Genomic DNA, 21207 nt, shown 5'->3' with positions numbered 1-21207 from the left:
TGTTGATGACGAGGCTGGGCAACCGACTAATAAGGCACGAGTACAGATTGCAAAATAGAGTTGCTGATCCGCTGGCCAAGGAAAGGTCCAAAGGAAGATGTTTTGAAAAGCCTAACATTTTGGTAGTTCCCCCCATATTTGCCATGGATGTTGTCTGGGCAGACATCTCGGGAACTATATTTGCTAGATGTGATAAGGATCATAATATTACTAATAATATAGTTGACTACTGTACTATGAATGGTAGTGCACCAGAAACGTTGCTATATATATAATATGCATCCAATTAACCAATAAAAAAAGAGAAAGTACCTCAAACAGTTCACAAGCTTCATATCCTGATGTGGTCGCAATCATTAGACACAAGAAACTTCTTGTTCTTATCGGTACCACAAGAAAACTTCTAACGTTAACTCGTACATGAGGAAGATAACTTCGTCTCAAAGTTAGAGTAAAGACTTACAAGTTTCTAATCATAATTTAAATTTCACCACATTAAAATAAACAGGAAAATAACACCTGCGCGCAAACCAGAGTTGCCTCCACTGTGATACTTATACATGACCCCCTGTCATCGATGGTTGGTCACTAGGTGTAGAAACTTGTTTTCCCATAACCTTTTCTAGTGAAGGCCACATTTCATGTACAAGCATAACGGATTCTGAAAGCCGATTCAGTAAGTTAATCAATGCAATAACTTCATTCTGTTGAAACTGAAACTGAAAAAATATACAAAACAGAAAACAAAGGCCCCCATCAGTCAATTTGGTTAAGCAGCAAGTAATGAACTAAGAAGAAAGTCAAATGGAAGATGCAGAAATACATGACGAAAATTTAGATCTCTCTCCTCTTCTTTTGGACTTGTAAGAAAATCTAATGAACGCATATTTATGAACACATTAAGCAACCTAAATGAACCAAAACTAGCAGCACCCATATTATGATCTATGGCAAATGTCAACAAGGAAGATGCCAAATGTTGGCCATTAATTCATATAAAACAGAATAAACTGGAAGTTGTTTTAGATGAGGCTAATGTAGGTCATTCATCTGTGGAAGGCTTACCATTTTATGTAAATGTTCCTGAGAATTGACGGAAAATAGGATCTTTAATGCAGTACCAAGACCAAGAAACTGAAGCTTTCCCCAAAGACGACACTTTTCACATCCAATGCAGTCCATCAATGCACTACAATTTTGGTCAGGTACCATAAAGAATATGTTAATGGATGGTATAACACCAAGATGTCCAAGCAGAAGATACTAGTACAATTGTTCATCTTGGTAGCTAATGTATCTAGAAGGAAAAACTACATTCCAAACAAACATGAATCAAATAACATGTATGGTCATGCTCACGAACAAATAACACTAATTCAACAATAACAGTTGAGAGGAAGTAAGATGATATTAAGAACTGGATTTTCCTCATTATGTTTTTCATTTATATATGTTCAATAAAAGAGGAGAACCATTAAGATTCAAAAGAGGGAGGGAAAAAAGGTGTAAACAATTTCTCGAGGTGGTGCATTATTTTGAAACACACGTAGAAGAAGTCTATTCTAGAGAAGTATCAATCAACCAGGATATTGATAGAGAACCTGATATTTCTGAACTGCTTTTGAATTTGCTGCATCAGGTCAGGCTCGCCTTTACCTTTCCACAACCTCACCTCATTAAAAGGTAAAGGACATGCAAATTTCAGTTTGGGATGGTAAACCAATTGCTCAATCCAAGATTGTGTTTTCAGGTCATCCTCAGGGTTTCCAGTATCATATGAAGCCTCGTCCAAGTAGTTTGCTGCCTGCAAAAATATGAAATCAGTTATCTGATTCTTCGAAAATGCTGACAGGTGCATGTAAGATCTTCCAAAAGTAGTGCACTTTTAGAGAATCTGACAACCGACAGGGGTTAGACATCATTTTTAGAGAGTGCAAGCAACACTTCTGTTGCTGCTCCTCTCCCATTAGGGGGGGTGGGGTCAAGCAAGCATATTGATTAAAATACTCACTTTGGTAACCGCGCGGAGCACAAATAGGAAAGTGAAGTATAGGTTGTCAACACGGTCTGGGAATTTTAAGACACGGTCATACATCAAAGTAAGATTCCGTCCCCACTGAATCAGAGGAAAGCCAGAAGAAAACAGGGAATAGTGTCAGTTTGACAATTATCATTGCACAAGGATGCTACTATTGTACAACCTCAGGAAATAACTATTGGCTATAAACATGTGATCATTTCTTCAACAGCCTATATATGTGACAGGATGTTCTGATGTGTTTTACTGTTCTTAAGACAATGAAAATTCATCTTGGCTCCAGTTAACACTAGATAGTAGATAGAAAAGACATGACCAAAAAAATGGAAGTAGCAAGATCATAATACCGTGTTTAATGCTTCATCAAGCAAGTAATCAGCTGCTATATGAATAGAAATTGAGGAGTGAAGGCCAGATATTAATTTATACAATATATTTTTCTCGGGGCAAATCTCTCCAGCTAGATCTGCAGATCATATAACAGATATTTAACACTTCAAAAGCTGATGCAAAACAATTAGAAATCTTCCCAAAGTCATGTACAAAGAAAGAAGTTGAAAAAAAATGTAGAACAAGCAAAACTATTCATACTTAAAAATTTTGCAAATATGATGTTGTTATTGAGATGTGGTAGATTCTGAAGAGGAATCTGGTAACAAGTTCTAATTTTGGAGACCTTTATCAAAATTTGATGTGGTAAAGCTGGAATCCATAAAGAACAAGGCAGCCCATTCCTTCTCTTGTCACATTTCTAGATGCATTTTAAAATGAAAGTAAAAAGTAGATTTAATGGGATTCCAAGAAAACCTTTCTTACACCCATTACTTCAAAAATGCCAAATCTTCTTCATCAACCACATTATAAAGAGCCACACTGTAATGTAGGTTTGTAACAAACAGAAGATTTAACAAATTCTGATACTGCAAACGAAGTTTTAAAACAATTATGATCAACATGATTCATCTGAACTTCAAAAGTCCCCGGAGGAATATGTGCATCTAAAAGATCTTTCATATTGTGCCCATTCCCGAAATTGGTTCTACACATATGACTAGCGACAAGAAAAATAAATGCAATAGCTGAATGGTGATGGGAAGTATTGGTCAGCATGTGACTAAGCACAACAAACTATACAGGCATTATATAAATCAAAGGAAACTAGTACTCCTATAATCTTATAGGTACCAGCTCGCCTATGCATGTTTCTCATATCCATTATAAGTAGCCACTCAAAGACAGAGAGCCAGGAAAAGAACGACAGAGGAGATATAGAAGTTGAACAGTTCCATACGGAAAGAATTAAGAAGTTCAGAGATGAAGATAAATGAATGAACCAGCTTACATTTTGGGCAGTTATCTAGATAAACGGCATCCCATATTCTTTTAGCATATGGACCACTGTATCCAGTGTATCGTTCAGGGTTCAATTGGAGATTAACATATGTCATTTCAGCTGAAAGTAAGAAAACAATATCAATCCTGCTCAATTTCAGAGAATATATTCACTAGTATTTCTGTATGAAGAAACTATTCAATTCATTAAAGAAATAAAAAAGGGATTTAAGATAAAATATATTTTTTTTTCTTTTCTGGTGGTATCCTTCTGAAAAAAATACACACACCCCTTTTGGGTGGGCAGGATTGGAGCTATATACATAACAATAGAAAGTTAACAACCATTATCTGTCTCATTATCATTAGTCCATGGATTGTCCACTTCCACCCAGCCTTTGAATGTTTTGGAGTCTATTGTACGATCAACAGTTCCCTCGGGATTTTCTTCTAGACAGACAAGATTACTTGAAGAATATTGATGACTTTGTGCCTTAAATGGCTCAGGAAATTCTTTTTCTGGGCATTCACATACATTGCAGTCTCGTAAATGGCACTTGCCATCATCTATCCAGAATGGACAATCACACCACAACTTAACCTGAAAACGTAAAATACAACAGGACAAAAATGGAACTGGATTAACAACGGCAAGTAAGAATATCAGAAATATGAGCACTGAATTATGAGACAGTATAAAATAGGAAAGAAGCAAGTGACGATAGCATAAACAGTAGGCTGCAGTAACTCTCTTTGGAACCGGAGATTATGTCATTAAACTATAAATTAAATCAAATGCATTAAGTTATAAGAGAATCACAATCCTTCTTTAAGAATGGAAAAGAAAGTATAAAGATGGAAATTTAGAAGCAAAGGATAGGACTAGTTAATTGGCATTTAGGAAACCATATCAGAGGATCAGTAACTAAGAAGGATCAATTAATTCCCATAAGCAGAAGACTTGAAAGGGCAGCCCTGGTGCACTAAGCTCCTGCTATGCGCAGGGTTCAAGAAGAGTCGAACCACAAGGGTCTATTGTATGTCAAAACAGATCTGTAGAATACAGATCCATCAATCAACATAATATGTGAGAGAGAAGCAAGATGTGAAATATCAATATGGCTTCTACACAAAAGAGCATAGCTTAGCTTCGATCACTCTTCTTAGTACTTCACCAGTAATAGTCAAGGACTATCAAATACTTGAATGCAGTTTGATGTCAAGATACAAAGAACACTGATCTTTCATAGCAGTGCACTATACTTAAAAAAGAAAACTATCAAGAAAGTGTGAATTTATAAAGTTGATTTTTTGGAACTACAAAAAATCCTAGATTTTTAGGAAGTTTCTAGAATAATCTAGTGTAGTCACTTGGATAAGTATCTTGTAGAAATATCTGGATATTCTAGAGTAGAAGATAATGTACTACATTTTTCTTGTGGATGTTTTAGAGGAATTAGATATTTGTAGAGAATCATGGAATAGTCTAGATTTTGTAGTATCTAGAACCATCCATAGGTAGGTATAAATAGGGGATGGTATTGTAAATTTGTAATCAACCCAATAACAACCCAATAAAAGACAATTCAAGAGTCTTCTTCCATAAACAAGTTCTCCTTTCTAACTTCCTCTTCTTTAGTTGAATCTTCCGATCTTAGTTAACGATCTTGGGCTAGTAGAAGGTTTTCCAATTTACACTTTTCTTCTGCTATTCTCTACATGGTATCAGAGTCATAGTCATACGTTGGCTTTTGAATTTTATTCAAGATCGGGTTAGTGGTAGATTCAACTAGTTTGGGTATATAGATTTTAGCGGTCGTGTAAATTGACTAGGGATGGAGTTGTTGAATCAGTCCAATTACAAGGTATGGAAAACATGTATGAAATCATACCATGTAGGCGAGGATTTGTGGGATGCTGTGAATGTGAATAACACAAGTCTTGTTGATGGACTAAAAAATTGTAGCGCATACAAGAAGTGGAAGCAGATTAATCCAAAGGCAGAGTTCATTCTGAAGAGGACAATCTCCTCCGATTTATTTGATCATATTATAAAGTGTAAATCAACTCATGAAATATGGAAGACCCTTGATCGTTTTTTCAACGAGAAGAATGAAGCACGACTGCAGATATTGGAGAATGAATTGGCTAACACCACTCAAGGTAATCTTTCTATCGACGAGTATTTTTAAAATATTAAGAACTAATGTTTTGAGATATGTTTATAGAATCCCGAGGAAGCTATTTCTGAAGCACGAATGAGAAGAATAGTCATTTGTGGCTTGAAACCTGAATATATTTCATTTGTGACATCGATTCAAAAATGTGCTTAACAGCCATCCTTGGAGGAATTTGAGAATTTGTTATCGTCACAGGAGCTATTAGCCACACAATTAGCTGATGTATTTGTCAAAACAGAAAGCAATGCTCTTGTAGCCGAAAAGAGGAACTTAAAAGGAAAAGCTAGAGATATGTCGCACTCTGGATTATCAGGTGGTTCAAGCTCGCCTGGAAATAAGGAAGAGTCTTCTAACTATTATGGTAAGAAGCCTCCCAGATGCTATCGATGTGGCAAAGTAGGACACATAAAAAGATATTGCTGAGCCAAGGAGAGCAATATGTCTTAAATAATTGCTGAAGAAGAAGAGGCTGGGAAAAGTTTTTAGTAGCTGAGGTGCGAGCAATAGATGCTATGGTTTCTATCAACCTTGAAAGAGAGTGGATTGGGGTTTTAGAGTATAATGCAATCAATCACGTGGAGAAGCAAGACACTGATGTCTTCAGTATGAATCAAGAAACTTTCGAAGATGTTCATACTGGTAATTTGATAGCTACTATTAAAGAAATCAAGGAAGTAGATTCTGAACAAGGAGTATCTAGGGCTATATATGCCAACAGTGAGAATTTTAGAGAAAGCAACGAGGGAGATGTATTAGAAGTTGAAATCTCTGATCAATCGTTAGCTATAACAAGGTCAATCGTTTGCTTAGACCAAACATTGGAAGCAAATGGAGAAACTGTTGATCAAATAGATGGAGAAGCTGACCTCCAAGGCCAAATTTCAGCGGTGCGATAGACGATATAACTTTCGAAAGCTCTAAAGCTGCTAAAGATGTTATTGAAGAGTTAGAAAGGGAATCTGGTGATGGATCCTATTATGGTGTCGAGGCTTCACAGGCAATTGACCATCAGATCGTCACTAAATCAAATGAGGAGGCTTATTATATGGATGAAAGTTCCTTTTGTAGGTGTTGTAGATGAATTAGATATTTGTAGAGAATCATGGAATAGTCTAGATTTAGTAGTATCTAGAACCATTCATAGGTAAGTACAAATAGGGAATGGTAATGTAAATTTGTAATCAACCCAATACCACCCCAAACAAAGACAATTCAAGAGTTTTCTTCCATAAACAAGTTCTCCTTTTTAACTTCCTCTTCTTTAGTTGAATCTTCCGATCATAGTTAACAATCTTGGGCTAGCAGAAGGCTTCCCGATTTATACTTTTCTACTGCTATTCTCTACAGAAAGTTACTTGGAAAACTACAGAGTACACAATAATAAATAGTAAGCTATATATCCAAGTAGAGAAGCCAGACCGACCATCACTTGCAGATGGTGTGATTCATGAACTAACAACCAGTACATGATTTCTACATGATATAGGAACATATCAGCATTTACAATTGACAGATCAAACAGTTTTAACTCACGGACTAAGTACATGAGCATACTAAATATTTTCCATGAGACATGATCGAATGCATACCTTGAAATATCTGAAAAATGGTGTTTTAACAAGTTCTTGGAGCAATGGATGTAGTACTTCCTTGTTAAGTTGACTCACCATCCGGTAATCACAGCAACATTTCTTCAAAACCCCACTACTATGCTTGCCTACCCCCTACAATATTTCCACCATCACAAAATCCAACTCAGAGAAAATCCATTTCTATATATTTAAGAGGGAAAAAAAGAATCATATTTTGTACTGCTTGTCATCACTCTTAAGACTGAATTTCATGTACTAGTGATCCATCAGTCCAAAAAAATACAAAAATCTCAGCTTAAAAAGTAGGACTAGAACAAATAGTAAAATATCACCGTTTCAGAAAAGTAAAAATGTTAAGCAAGTCATAAATCCTTTTCTTAGTTTTTCCTCCAAACAGAGAAATCAGAAAGTTACATCTCAATATAGGGAAACATAATCAATCAATCTACTACAGCTCAATCCAATACTATGTGAGAATGCTATATGAATCACCTATATATTGTGCTCCAATCAGACACAGATATTTTTTTTTAGAAACAAGAGCGAATGATCAAAATCACACCTAAAGTATCTCAGGTTTTCAAGTTCCATACCTGAACTATCAAGTGTACTAGTTTTCTAGCAGAACTATCACCAAACACTTATTGAAACACAACTAAATTACAAGTTGTTCCCTTTTCCTACATGTAATATCAGCATCATTCAAGTATGATAAGGGAACAACAAATAATTGAGGTGTGTTTGGATAAATAGGTGGTAAAGGAAGGTCACATAGACATTGATAGTTGAGATATGGAAGTTGAAAAATGGTAACTTCATATCATCATCATCGAAGCGTAAAATAATCCCAAGATGAATTACAATAATATGAGCTGAATGATTATGATTAAAGCAGAAAAACAACCTGAATACACATGCAACTTTTGCCAGTATTTCTGTTATCGTATAGAGTACTACTGAGTAAAATAGCAAAGAAAATAACAAGTAAAGCACCAATTAACCAATACAATTGAATTGCAGGGTTCTTCTCCTCGTCAATTTCGTGATTTGCCATCCCGATTTTGAAAAAAGAAACAGAACAAGAGAGAATATTGAAGCAGAGTTTTGGTCGGTTAGAAAAGCGGTAAATATGAAGGAAGAAATGGAGAAGATGATGAATAAAAGGTGGGAAGGAACAAAAAATGGAAAATGCGGGCGGTTTCTTAACGGTCTGTCTCATATGAAAACAAAGACAAAAATAAGGCAAAATATAGTAAATACTGTCTTTATGTCATCATCCTTCATTTTATGCTTTTCATCTTCTTCTTTTTTCTTTTTCTTTCTTTTTCTATATGACTTTTTTTATTTAAGATTTGGGGAAGTGCACGACATGATTTTTGAGATGATCTAATGCATTTAGGGAAATAAATTTAATTTGAAAATTAAAAAAATTGACCAAACTCTATTTTTTTAATTAACGAGGTCAAATTTGAATTTTAATGATTTTATTAAGTTCAAAAGGTGATTTTATGAATTGATGTACGTTTTGCGTGAAATATTGAGACTTTCGAGATTGATTTGTATCTTTAATTAGGTTTCTAGTTAAGTTTAAAAATTTGGGTTGATCAATGCTCAAGAAGAACCAATCAGTTAAGCAAGGCATCAACCTTTTTCTTAATTTTATCTTCAAATAAAGAAATCAAAAAATTATATCCCTAACATAGAAAAATACAATCAATCAATTAACTATGACTCAATTTAAAACTAACAAAAACATGTTATGAATCTTAAAGGGATAATGTATGAGTATCTCCCTAAAGTATGACTAAACTCTCAGTAACACACCCATATTTAACTAGAGTCATATTACCTCCTAAATTATTTTAAAACAGAATAAACATACCCCAAAAGTTGACATGACGGGGAGAGTGTGGAGATAATTTGGTGTTGTACCCACCAACAAAACTTATTTTAGTCCATAGACACCCAATTTATTTTTGATTTATTTTGTAGGGTTAGGTTAAGAAAAAGTGAAAAAGTGGGGTTGGGTTGTGGGGTCAGGGACATCACTTTACAAACTTGGGGGATAAAATACAAGTTTTATAAAATCATTTTCTTCCCAACACTTCAAATATTAAATAAATTTAATCCCTCCAAAAATAAAGTACAATCCCCATATAAAAAAAATTAATAACTTCAATATTAGAAAACTCTGTTCCGATGAAACCTCAGAAGTTCTCAGAACATCTTCTCCAATGTGGCTTTTGATCTTCCATATACCAGCTTTATCGATAACATAAACCTCCATAAAACACCTTCTCCAAGAACCAACCTTTCCATCTTCCATTCTTGAAACCATAAACAAACGTAAGATTTCATATTCATTTATGAAGATTTCAAACGAAGTGAATCAGGTCTCTTTTGTTCAATCTTCTTCCCTAAGTTCAGTTGAATCTTGTTCAATCTTCTTCCTCTCAGGTAAGTTTAATCATATTTCCAGTAAATTTAGTCCTGTTTGATTTATTTTTTAATTGCGGTAGTGTAGTGAAGTTTAGATTTTTGCTTAAACATTTGAAAATCTGACCCTTTTTAGTTCATGTTTTTGATTCTGCATTGTTAATGACGTTTTGATTTGGATAATGCATAGAAATTGTTTGAAAATTTTATGTTAGCGATTTGAAATTTTTAATGGTGTTTATGTTAATGACATTGATCGATTTTAATGGTGTTTATGTCAATGACATTATCGATTTTTGTTTGAACTGCTACTACTTTTGCATGTGTTTTTACTATAAGCTCTGATTGTGTTAATAGACTAGTGGTCGATACTTTGATATGACAAATTTGTTTTTGCTTGTATATAGTACATTATGGCTAAAACTAGAGGCGGCATCATTAAACGATTTGTTCCTAATGCTTCTAAAAATAAGAAAATAAAGGCTTAAGAAGTTTCCAAAGCTTCAAAAAAGAAAAAAATTGTTGTGGAAGAACATGAGTCAAACTCAAATTCTGATACAATGGCTGAGATTGACAACTACAAGGACAGTAGTGCCCAGTCTAGTGATGATGTTGATTCTAGTGATGAAAAAAGTGATAGTGAAGATGAGGAGAGTAGTAGAGATACGCAAACTGGTGATGAAGGTGAAGATCCCCTAACTTTGCCAATTTGTGCAAGAGACATTTCTGATAAGTCGTTTCATTTAAAGACATGGATGGATGAGATATGATCTTTTCCAGCAACAATTTCTGTAAGAGCAAGGATGGTTGTTTATCGTGATTTTAGATATCTTCTAGTTCAAGAAAAAAATTATGAAGACTTTAAAGGTACTTGTTTTGGACACTTGAGGCATATTTCAGAACATTTCAAGTTCAATGGACATATGGTCCATTATATATTGTTGCGATGTGTGAAAAATGACAAAAAAAATTACATGAAATTTGGTTGTGTGAATGATAAGCCTTCTTGTTTTGGCTTAAGAGAATTTTCATTGATTACGGGACTGAATTGCTTAGTATACCCCCGTGATTCAAAACTGAAAAAAGTTCTTGAAAAGGGTGAGAAATTATATTACAAGGTGACCAAGAATAAGATTATCACCGCTACAAAGTTGATGTGTTTGATCAAGGGTGCCAAGTTGAATAAGGAGCAGAAATTGAAGTGCTCTTTGGTTTTGTTCGTCCACACGATTTTGCTTGCCCATGATCGATCTAACATTGTGGATTCAAGCCATATTAAGATGGCGCATGATTTAGATTTCTTCAATAGTTATCCGTAGGGGGAAGAGAGTTTTAATTTAACATTGACGTATCTGAAGAATAAAGACAATTTGAGAAGCAAAGTGAAGTGTATAATGAAAGAGGAAATACATTGTATGCTCTGTATGGCTTTCCCTAGGCATTTCTGGCACTTCTTATCAATTATGTAGTTGATTTATGATAAGTTCTTATATATCTGTGTAGTATTTTATAGCCTCTATTTATTTATTTATTTGATCTTCTATTAGTTTCAGGTTTGGATATATGAGATTTTTCCTCATCTTGGAAAGTATGTCAAGAAGTCCTTGGATTTTCCTCTATCCATTCCCCATTTACTTAGATGGCACACCCCAAAAAATGATAATATTATCGAAGGTGATCCATTTAAGTACAAAGGTATAAATATATTTATTATTAGTTAGCAATATTTATAAATTGGTGAATGTCATGTAATATTTGTATTTTTTTTTTGTAGATTGTGCACCCATACCTCATACCTACTGTCCGTGAGATAAAAAGAATTACTTGGCAACATTAAAGCCATTTATGAACGAAGTGAAGGATACAGTCCTCGATGCCTTAAAGGAAAATTTGAAAGGTGTGATTTCCTAACTTCAGCAGTAGAGAATGTGGAGGATGAGTATTTAAGTGATCACATTCCTAATCAATCTTGTGAGAATTCTGTTTCGAGTGGATAGAAAAATATACCAAGTACTTCTAAGGATGAAAATTTGTGTGAGCGTGTTGTATCTCTCGAGCAACTAATGATGAAAATTGTTGCTTATGTACGAGAGGAGAAATTGAGAAGAACTTAAAAGAACAAGAAAAATAAAGGTAGATAAATTTATATATTATTTCTATAAAATAATTTATTTGTATGAATTCTTATCCCATGATCTTGTAGCAAATGATGAAAACTTCCAGCACTAACAGTCGACGAGATCCTTTCATTAGCTATAGTCGATGATGATCTTGTTGCAGTTGATTAATACTTTGCAGAAGAAGTTGATGAAGTTGTAGAAGAGATGAAGGAAGAGGATATGAAAGAACAAGATGAGAAGAAGATGACAAAAAAAGAAGAGGAGAAGTTGTAAGAGAATGATGAAGAAAAAGAAGAGGAGAAGCTAGAAGAAAAGAAAGAAGAAGAAAGTGAAGAGGAGAAGCTGGAAGAGAATAAAAAGAAGAAAATGAAGAGGAACACATAGCAAGTGGAGAAGAAGAGAAAGAACAACAAGAGAAGATAACAGAAAATGAAGAAGATGAAAAGTTGGAAGAAGAAGGCTTGGCCACTGATGTGGCAGAAGAGGGAAAAGAAGTGGGCGTGATGGGTATTGTCATGGAGCTTAATGGTGAGGTTGATGGTGATGAATAAGACATTTGTGGTTATTGGTGTTTTAAAACAGTTTTTGAAACAGTTGATTTTTGAAGACAATTAATTTTTGTGATAGTTGGTTTTTTTTTCCCTGGTTTTTAAGACAATTGGTTTTTGAGATAGTTGATTTTTTAAGACAATTAGTTTTTGAAATAATTGGGTTTTCAGAAAATGGTTAAAGTAGTTTGTTGTTTTGCTATATTGACGGGAAAAATGTACATCTGATAGTTTAACATGTTTTATTATAAATGGTTTTTAGATTTCTTATTAGTCTATGTTTTAATAGTATGTGATATTTGCTTAACTTCAGTTTCTTACCATTATAGAATAAAATTATTTAGTAGTCAATTATCGACAATAAAGTTGTATGTCTAATACTATAGATTTCTATCACAGTTAATCTATAACATTATCGATCAAAAATAAAAGATATAAGAGTGCAATAAATAGAGAGAAATACTTTATTTATTCAACACTACATTCTTGTTACACATTTCCAAAAAGCAAACACAAAAAATAAACCACACAATATAGTTTTTAGGCGTTTTTCTTTTTCTTTTGCCAAAATCAACCTTTCTTTTAGTTGATCTCTATCTTTTCAGCATATTTTAGCAACACTTTCAAGTGATTCCTCTACTCTTCGGCTTCTTTTAAGAAAGTCATTAGCAGATCTCTATTTTCTTCGGATTTTCGTAGCCTTTTTAATATTACAAATTTGGCAACGCCCTGAAAATTTGATGGGCTACTCGTTGATTATTCATTTTCAAGCCACCTAAAAAAAGAGCATATGCTAACTGCACAATTAAAGAGTTGTCGACCAGGATTTGTATCGGTGTGCGACTCTTCAACGTATGTGAATTACCACAATGACAATTGTAAAACTTTTTTGCATTGGATGTTTGAGATGATTGAGACATTGTAAAAATGGAGGTGTTTGAGTTGCTTATGAGTGATTGTCTTCCATTTATACAAAAAAAAATGATTAATTATTACCGTTGAAAAGTAGCTATTTGAATTTTTATTACCGCTGTAAAATTTGTATATTGAAATATTTACCAGTTGTTAAAATATATAGACCCCTTATACAATTGATGCATCTATATGTGTGTGAAGTATGTATGACCAATGAGATTTACACTCTGACATTAGTAAGGTATATTCGGGTTTATATCTAGGTTAAAGCATTATCGATACTGCACCTACTAGAATATGACACTTATATTTAGACCAAAACTAGTAGAATTTAAAAAAGACAATAATTAATTAATAATAAATTATATTTTTGAATTTATCTAATTAAATAAGTTTAAACAAGTCATATGATCATTTAAGGGTCCACATAAATAGGGTGTGGTGATTAGAGATGTACAAGGAAGAGTTGTGGTTGTACAATCAACATCCTTGGAACAATGTTTGAGAAAGCATAAGTATGTTGTGAGGATATCACTTGTTCAACCACACATTGTTGATTGCCACCCCCAATTTATGTAGACTCATACATGATTAGATGCTTATGTTCTAAGGATGTGGTTGAACAAGTAAAATCCTTACAACATACTTATACTTCCTCAAACATTGTTCTAAGGATGTTGATTGTAGAACCACAACTCTTCCTCGTACATCTCTAATCACCATACTCAATTTATGTGGACCCTTACATGATCATATGACTTGTTTAAACTTATTTAATTAGATAAATTTCAAAGATATAATTTATTATTAATTAAATTATTGTCTTTTTTAAATTCTAGTAGTTTTGGTCTATATATAAGTGTCATATTCTAGTAGGTGCAGTATCGATAATGCTTTAACATAGATATAAACACGAATATACCTTACTAATGTCAAAGTGTAAATCTCATTGATCATACATACACCGCACACATAGAGATGCATCGATTGTATAAGGGGTCTATATATTTTGACAACTAGTAAATATTTCGATATACAAATTTTACAACGGTAATAAAAGTTCAAATTGCTACTTTTTCAACAGTAACATCTGATTTTTTGATAATTCTTTAAGGGGTAGTTTGGTAGAGTGTATTTTCAGAAAATGTTTGTATTAGTCATTTTTGAGTTGGTTATACTTAGATTATTTCTTATGGATAGTTTGATTTGGTGCATTAAAAAAGCATGCATATAATAATAATACACATGCATTAAAATACACAGCTTGAGCTCATGACAATTTTTTTAGAGCACTTCCTTCTTTAATCATTCTAATTCATGCATTAAAATCATTGCATCACGAATACCATGAATTTTCATATATTAATACGACACAACTTAATAGAGAATGAGTGAACTCGATAATAAACATTAATTGATAGCGTACAAAATGTATGTCATCTTTTGATTGATCTATATTAGATCATGAGTAATTACGATAATAGCTGACACTAAATTGACCAAAATGCTGGCATCCAAAAAAAATAGTAGTTTGATTACAAAAACAAATTTAATCAAACTTGTTTAAGATTTGTTGTTCACACATGCGGTTCTCTTGTGTCCGATTCTCTTACAAATTGAACATTTGTTCCTTCTCTTGCTCTTGAAATTCTCACCAATGCCTTTGACACGTTTTCTTCTTTTTATTCCAAGCTTGATATCGACAAGAGGTAGAAAAATATTCACATTAAGCAATTCTTCTGGCACACACCATTGCGACTTGAGAGGGACAACATTAATAGAATCCATGTATGCAAAACGGTATGATTCAACTTTATACAAAGGCAAAGATTACAGATAGATGCTCATACCATATTCATTGCCATGCTTTGATCGCAAAGCGGCCATCGCGTGAGCACAAGATATCTTGATCAAGTCATATTCACTACAAGAATATGACTTTTCCAGTAGGTTTACATTGATTGTAACTTCTGCACAGAACACAGTAAATTAATTGCCATCCTCGGTTACATTCTCCATATACAAAGAATCGGCCTCGATCATTTTTTTTCTTGTGATTTTTTCGGCAGGCGGAACCATTTGATTACCTATTGATTTGAGGATATATGCATGCCTCTCCCTAAATAATTCTCCAAACTTCTTAGCAATCAAATTAAATATAGATGCCACAGGATACTCTCTTTCATCTATCAACATAGCATTGAGTGACTCAACGATATTTGTAGTCATCAAACCATATCCATTACCAGGGAAATGTTTCCTGCTCCTCTTCTCAAAACCAATATCATGCTCAGGGACGACGACTTCCGTGGGGAATTTGTTCTTGAATTCTACAAAATGATTGTTAAACTCCTCCAAAGAATAAGTCGTTGCCGCGTTATAGTAAAGATAGAGGAAATCTCCACAATGATGATTTACGTGGAGATTTACACCAAGGTGCCTCATACAATATCCATGGTGAGCATGATTGTAAACGTTCACAATACTGTTGGGGATGCTCTTGTGTCTATCAGAGATAAAGCACAATTCTGGTTCATCGACCATAATCTCCTTCAACTTCTCAAAGAAGAATATCCAAGATCCATCATTTTCTTTGTCCACGACACAAAAGACAATTGGATAAACATGATTCTTCGTATCTTGTGCAACAACGCTCAACAACACTCCCTCGTATTTACCATGTAAATGAGTGCCATCGACTGAAATTACCTTTCTCATATGGGCAAATCCCCTAATGCAAGCACCGAAGGCCAAGAAATAATACATAAACCTATGACTATCCTTGTTTACCATGATATTATAGCTAGAATCAACATTAAGAGTCTCGAACATGTAGGAAAAATTCGTTAAGCATGAATATCCGTTCTCCGATGTCCCTCAGACCATTTCCTTGGCAACCACACCTCCTTTCCAATATTTCCAATAGCTTGGACTACAACGAAAAGAATTAAACATAGCTCTTTGAAGTTTTTTAACACTTGGACCCTTTCCATCACGATACATATTTACACAAAGTGAAGCAGTGACTTTGATTGAAATTTTTCTATGGCTACTGTTGGAATGTTCAACACGACAACTATGTTTGCCAATGTACTTGTAGATACGAAATTCATCCGAACACTCATATTTCCTCGCCCGCAACATCCATGCACAGTTGTGAGATACACATTTCTCCTTTAAGTATTTAGTACAACTCTTTACAGTAGCAAAATCAAAAGATTTCTTTGTTGCCGCTTCGGCTAATAACAATTGCAACTCATTCTTGTTACTAAAAGTATGATTTATGCATAAATTAGTTCCATAGGAGAAGGAGTGGTTAGATTGTGATCCCAATTACTGTTCTTCCTGCATTTCTTCACAACATTCGGGTTCGGGATCTTCCACATCTACTGGCTAATTTTCCATATTAAGTGGATCATCATGCATATTCACTGAATGATCACTCAAGCTCTCATTTGAATTATCACCCAAGCTCTCCTTTGAATGATCACCCAATCTTTCATTTCCAATGAAATTATTGTCGTCGTTATATGAATTTGTAGGTTCAATTGGAGGCCTCGCATTGACGTTTATCCTCAATGTAGGCCTAGAGCCATCAATACCAATATCTAACATGTACAAGCTCACGTGCCTATCATTTTTTTTATGAATGTGGAATGTATTTCCCCCCTCTCATTCATTTGATAGCTAATCACCAAGTCATTTGGGTCGCAAGTTAACTCACCGGTCTCAATTACACTTGCAATCATATTGTCATTTGAACCATTACGACGCAACGCAATGGGCACTGTCGTCTTAGTAAAAGATTTCAAATTTCAGCTTTTGGGAGTCTCCTCCCATACTCCCATATAATCACCACCAGCAACAACAAATACATCTACTGCCATTATAGACTACAAATATAGATACTAGATTACAATATCAGTCTTCAACGATCGATGAGGTACGAAATCCGTACAAAAATGCGAATGAATGAGATCAGGTTCAAAATTCAACTCATGCAATGGAGAAACGTATTTTAATTCTTTTAAACTATTGAAATGTAACTACGAACGAGTTATCAAGTGATTATGGAAGATTTCTCAAGCTTCTAAAATGGCGAAAAAATAAATTTGAAGCTTGGTTTTTGAAAGAAAATAGAGTGAAAATGAAAATTGAGTAAAAATGGAGTAGGAGGTGATGATGATTTTACCTTTGAAATGGATAATATGACCAGAAAAGTCATCGGAATCGGCAAAAACAGCAGCAAAAACGAGCTGCTTGTTGGAGACTTTTTTTCCTAATATAATTTTAAACATTGGAAATAGATATATTATTCCATATTTGTTGGAAAAGAAGGGAGGACCAAAGTGGAGATATGAAAACTTAGGAGAGTCTTTTGAATGTCCCAAGTAGGGCACATGGATGATGTCATAATTAGTGGCTATACCACTAATTTTTCAAGACTTGTGACTTAATGTCACATTAAGTCTTGAGCGTGACTATTTTACCAACTCTCCCGAGAGTGTGCACACTCTCTTGAAGGAAAGTGAAAACCTAAAAAAATGGACACATGTCCTTTTTTAATTGTATATTTACAATTAGTTAGTACACCTAACTATTTACATTTCAACTTATTTATATTTAATTATTTTCATTTCTTTCTTTGTAAAATATTTATTTATATTTAATTATTTTTATTTCTTTCTTTTTTTAATTGGATCATTGATTAGGTTTCTAGTTAAATTTAATTTTTTGGGTTGATCAATGCTCAAGAAGAATCAATCAGTTAAGCAAGTCGAATGAGATAGGCAATCCCAACTAAAGTCGCCCGATAGGTCACGCTTTGAGTTTTGGGCCAAATTTTGGGAAACTATAAATAGCCAAAATGAGAGAAAAAAGAGGTTCTGAGAGTTCCAAAAGTCAGAAAAGTAGTGAGAAAAGTTGTGAATAGTTTAGAGAGAGAAACACTTTTACTTTGTGAAGAACACTTATAGTTTTGGGAGGTTTTCAACTTTTGCTCTTAAAATTGATAAACTGCAATTGAATTCAAAGTGGTTTGCTTGTAATTGCTTAATTTCATGTTACCCATGGCTGCTCTCATGCAAGGTACAATTTTTTTACATTTTGTGATGGGTGGCTAAAACCCCAAGATCTAGGGGTACATTCATGAGGTTGGGTGTTGATTTAATATAGTTTGTATTGTGTTATGTTCTGTTTTGTTGATGTTCATACATGAATTTTTGCTAATTAGCATGTGGTTAACTTATGACTTAAGGTTGCAAACTTAATTTCTACTTTCATTCTCCGATTGATGCTCGATAGAGATATATTGGAGTGGGTAATTAGTTCAATACTAGGAATTTAGGTTTGTTATTTGTAACTTGCTTGAAAATAAAGGTTATGGGTCAGATCTATTTGCCCTATTTCTGCATTGTAAGAGAGAATAGAGTAAGGTATTGGGTTGTTTAGTTTTTGCACATAGATGAGACTGAAAGTAGATTCTATGAACTGATGCTATGTGTCACGCCCCAAGCCTACACTCTGGACGTGGCTGGCACTCGAGAACCATTGTTGGTCCCCAAGCAAACCCTCATCCTGACCGACTACAAGCGGAAGACTAACTTAAGCATACATAAGTTTAGAACTGAATTAAATTCAATAAACTCAAATACTAAACTTTATAATAGTCCGAACAATACTTAATAGATAAACTCAGAGTTTGTAAAAACAACTCAAAGAAGGTACATACTAAAACTACTCAACTTTGTCTATCTATGATGCATCTACTATTACAGAAGGATATCGAGACAAGACCCACGATATCTCAAAACTACTAAACTGTAAGATAAAGGTGAAGTCCTCTGGAATATAAGAAGGATCACCAAAGCTGACTAGAATATCACATGACCTCAACGAAACGTCTGTTGATGATCCTGAATACATGTATCTATATCTTGAAATGATGCAGGCCAAATGGCGTTAGTACATGAAATGTACGAGTGTGTAAGGGGAATTCTAAAGCATAACCATAAGCTTAAACTGATAGAAATGAAACATACTTACCTCTTCTCAACTCCCCCAACTCAACTTAACTCAACTCAATGAAATAGGGCTCAACTCAATAATAAGGTACTCAATTCAGTGAAACATAGTTCAACTCAACTCAGAGGAATATGGTTCAACTCAATAATAAGATACTCAACTCAGTGAAACATAGTTCAACTCAACTTAGAGAAATAGGGCTCAACTCAATAGTAAGATACTCAACTCAATGAAATATAGTTCAACTTAACTCAATGAAATAGGGCTCAACTCAATAATAAGATACTCAACTTAGTGAAACATAGTTCAACTCAACTCAGATAATCAACTTAAGATACTCAAGGATAAAGCAACAATAAAAGATGCAATATATGGAAAGTTTTAGAACAATAGATAGCAACTCAATTGTATGTAAAATACAATAATAACTCTTATTTGGAAGATTCTCTAACCGGCAACCATCACTATGAGCTATGTGATGATATAGCATTTCGCCCACGCTGCCAGAACTGTACTATACCTTGTCGGGGTATAGAGCTCCTCAACTAAGTGGCTCCACTAAGCTATGCTTAAGAAGTAATAAGGAATCCTCTAAAAAGTATGACCCTTTCTACCCACGTTGGCTATATGGTTTATGGGGGCTGTGAGTTGTCTGAAATCTCCCCTATATCGGTGCTCAATACTATTCCCAATAATATAAATCATGCTCATATGTTTAAATAAATATTTCCTTATCCTCTAACTTTGCGATTATTACTCAAAAGGTTTCTCTTAAAAGAGATTATAATAAAAAACTCCTCATGAACTCATTTGGAAATCGAAGTTTTCTCTCATCTTAAATGTAAAAACATTTACTCTTGGGAATATATTCAATTTGAAAAATGAAACTGAACTCTCCTCATCCTCATACTCAAGTACTCAAGTCTTAAAACAAATTATAAGTAATTGTAAAAGACTTCTCAAAATAGGTTTCATGCCAAATTATGGACGTGAACAACTCAATTCAAGGTTTTCAATACCCATATATAGAACTCAATACTCGGAACTCAACAACATCTAAACTCAATGATACTACTGAACTCGAGACTGTTCGACTCATAGGGTCATGCAGAATTATAGGCATGAACAACTCAACTCAAGGACCTTCATGGGCAACATGTAGTAGTCCCTTAATTAGGAATATAATCTCAAAAGGATTAGGAACTCAATACTCAAGAACTTAGAACTTGAAGATACTACTCCTCTCAAAGATACTCAAATTATGGAGTTCATGCGGAATTTATGGGCATGAACGACTCGACTTCATGGATCTCAATGATAATGTAGACTCATGAATACATTTTCCTCATTCTCATACTCACTTACTCGAGGCTTGAAACAATTTAAAAGTAATTATAGAAGACTTCTCGAAAAGACTCAAAGGGACTTTCTCAAACTTTACTCTTAACTCCATCTTGAATTTGAATTATGAATTCAAGAGTTATAACTTGGATAGGCATGATCTCTCAAGTATTAATGAAGATTTTAATTGTGAGTATTAAGTAGAAAATATAGGTACGATTCGAGGGTACTCACATGGAAAAAAGGATGGAAGGGTAAGGAAAAGACTAAAATACCCCTCATTAATTCGGGTAACTTTCCTTAACTGGGCAGGCTGAACTCAAACGGGCATATCTCCCTCATCCAAATTTTAAATTTAGCAAACTCGGTGGCGTTGGAAAGAGGACTCAGAGATCTTTCATTTGATATCTTATGGGTCTCCTAACTCATTCTGTGCTAAAAGTTATGGTCGTTTGAAGTTGACCCAAAACTTGAAAGAACTTACGTATGACTTGAATGAATTTTCTTTAGTTCTTTTTGGAACTGAAGGTGCTACATCTTGTGACCTTAACACTTAAGAAAATTTAAATTCCTCGGTAAAATCTTACTTACGAAGAATAGTTTGAGTTTTAGCTCAAATTTTTTTCAGGGTGTTACACTATGATATTAAGAGAAGATTACTGTCAATGAAGATGACCCAGA

The 21207-nt window shown here is 34.1% G+C and overlaps 2 protein-coding genes across 2 annotated transcripts; both read right to left on the bottom strand.

The window, feature by feature from the left end:
* Nucleotides 1-318: 318 nt before the first annotated feature.
* Nucleotides 319-4618, bottom strand: LOC102580364 (endoplasmic reticulum oxidoreductin-1-like). The gene is made up of 8 exons (XM_015307343.1): nucleotides 4573-4618; nucleotides 3716-4006; nucleotides 3381-3491; nucleotides 2386-2504; nucleotides 2012-2116; nucleotides 1602-1804; nucleotides 1066-1189; nucleotides 319-719 (listed from the first exon to the last, which is right to left on the bottom strand). Exons 1-8 carry the CDS (start codon nucleotides 4616-4618, stop codon nucleotides 555-557), a joined length of 1164 nt encoding a protein of 387 aa, XP_015162829.1. The 3' UTR covers nucleotides 319-554.
* Nucleotides 4619-14991: 10373 nt separating this feature from the next.
* On the bottom strand, nucleotides 14992-15954 carry LOC107060036 (uncharacterized). Its single transcript, XM_015307342.1, has 2 exons — nucleotides 15249-15954; nucleotides 14992-15131 (listed from the first exon to the last, which is right to left on the bottom strand). The coding sequence occupies exons 1-2, from the start codon at nucleotides 15952-15954 to the stop codon at nucleotides 14992-14994; spliced, it is 846 nt and encodes a 281-aa protein (XP_015162828.1).
* Nucleotides 15955-21207: the final 5253 nt, after the last annotated feature.

This window comes from Solanum tuberosum, unplaced genomic scaffold (genome assembly GCF_000226075.1).
Source record: "Solanum tuberosum cultivar DM 1-3 516 R44 unplaced genomic scaffold, SolTub_3.0 scf00054, whole genome shotgun sequence".
NCBI lineage: Eukaryota > Viridiplantae > Streptophyta > Magnoliopsida > Solanales > Solanaceae > Solanum > Solanum tuberosum.
This window is presented reverse-complemented; position numbering and strand designations above follow the sequence as displayed.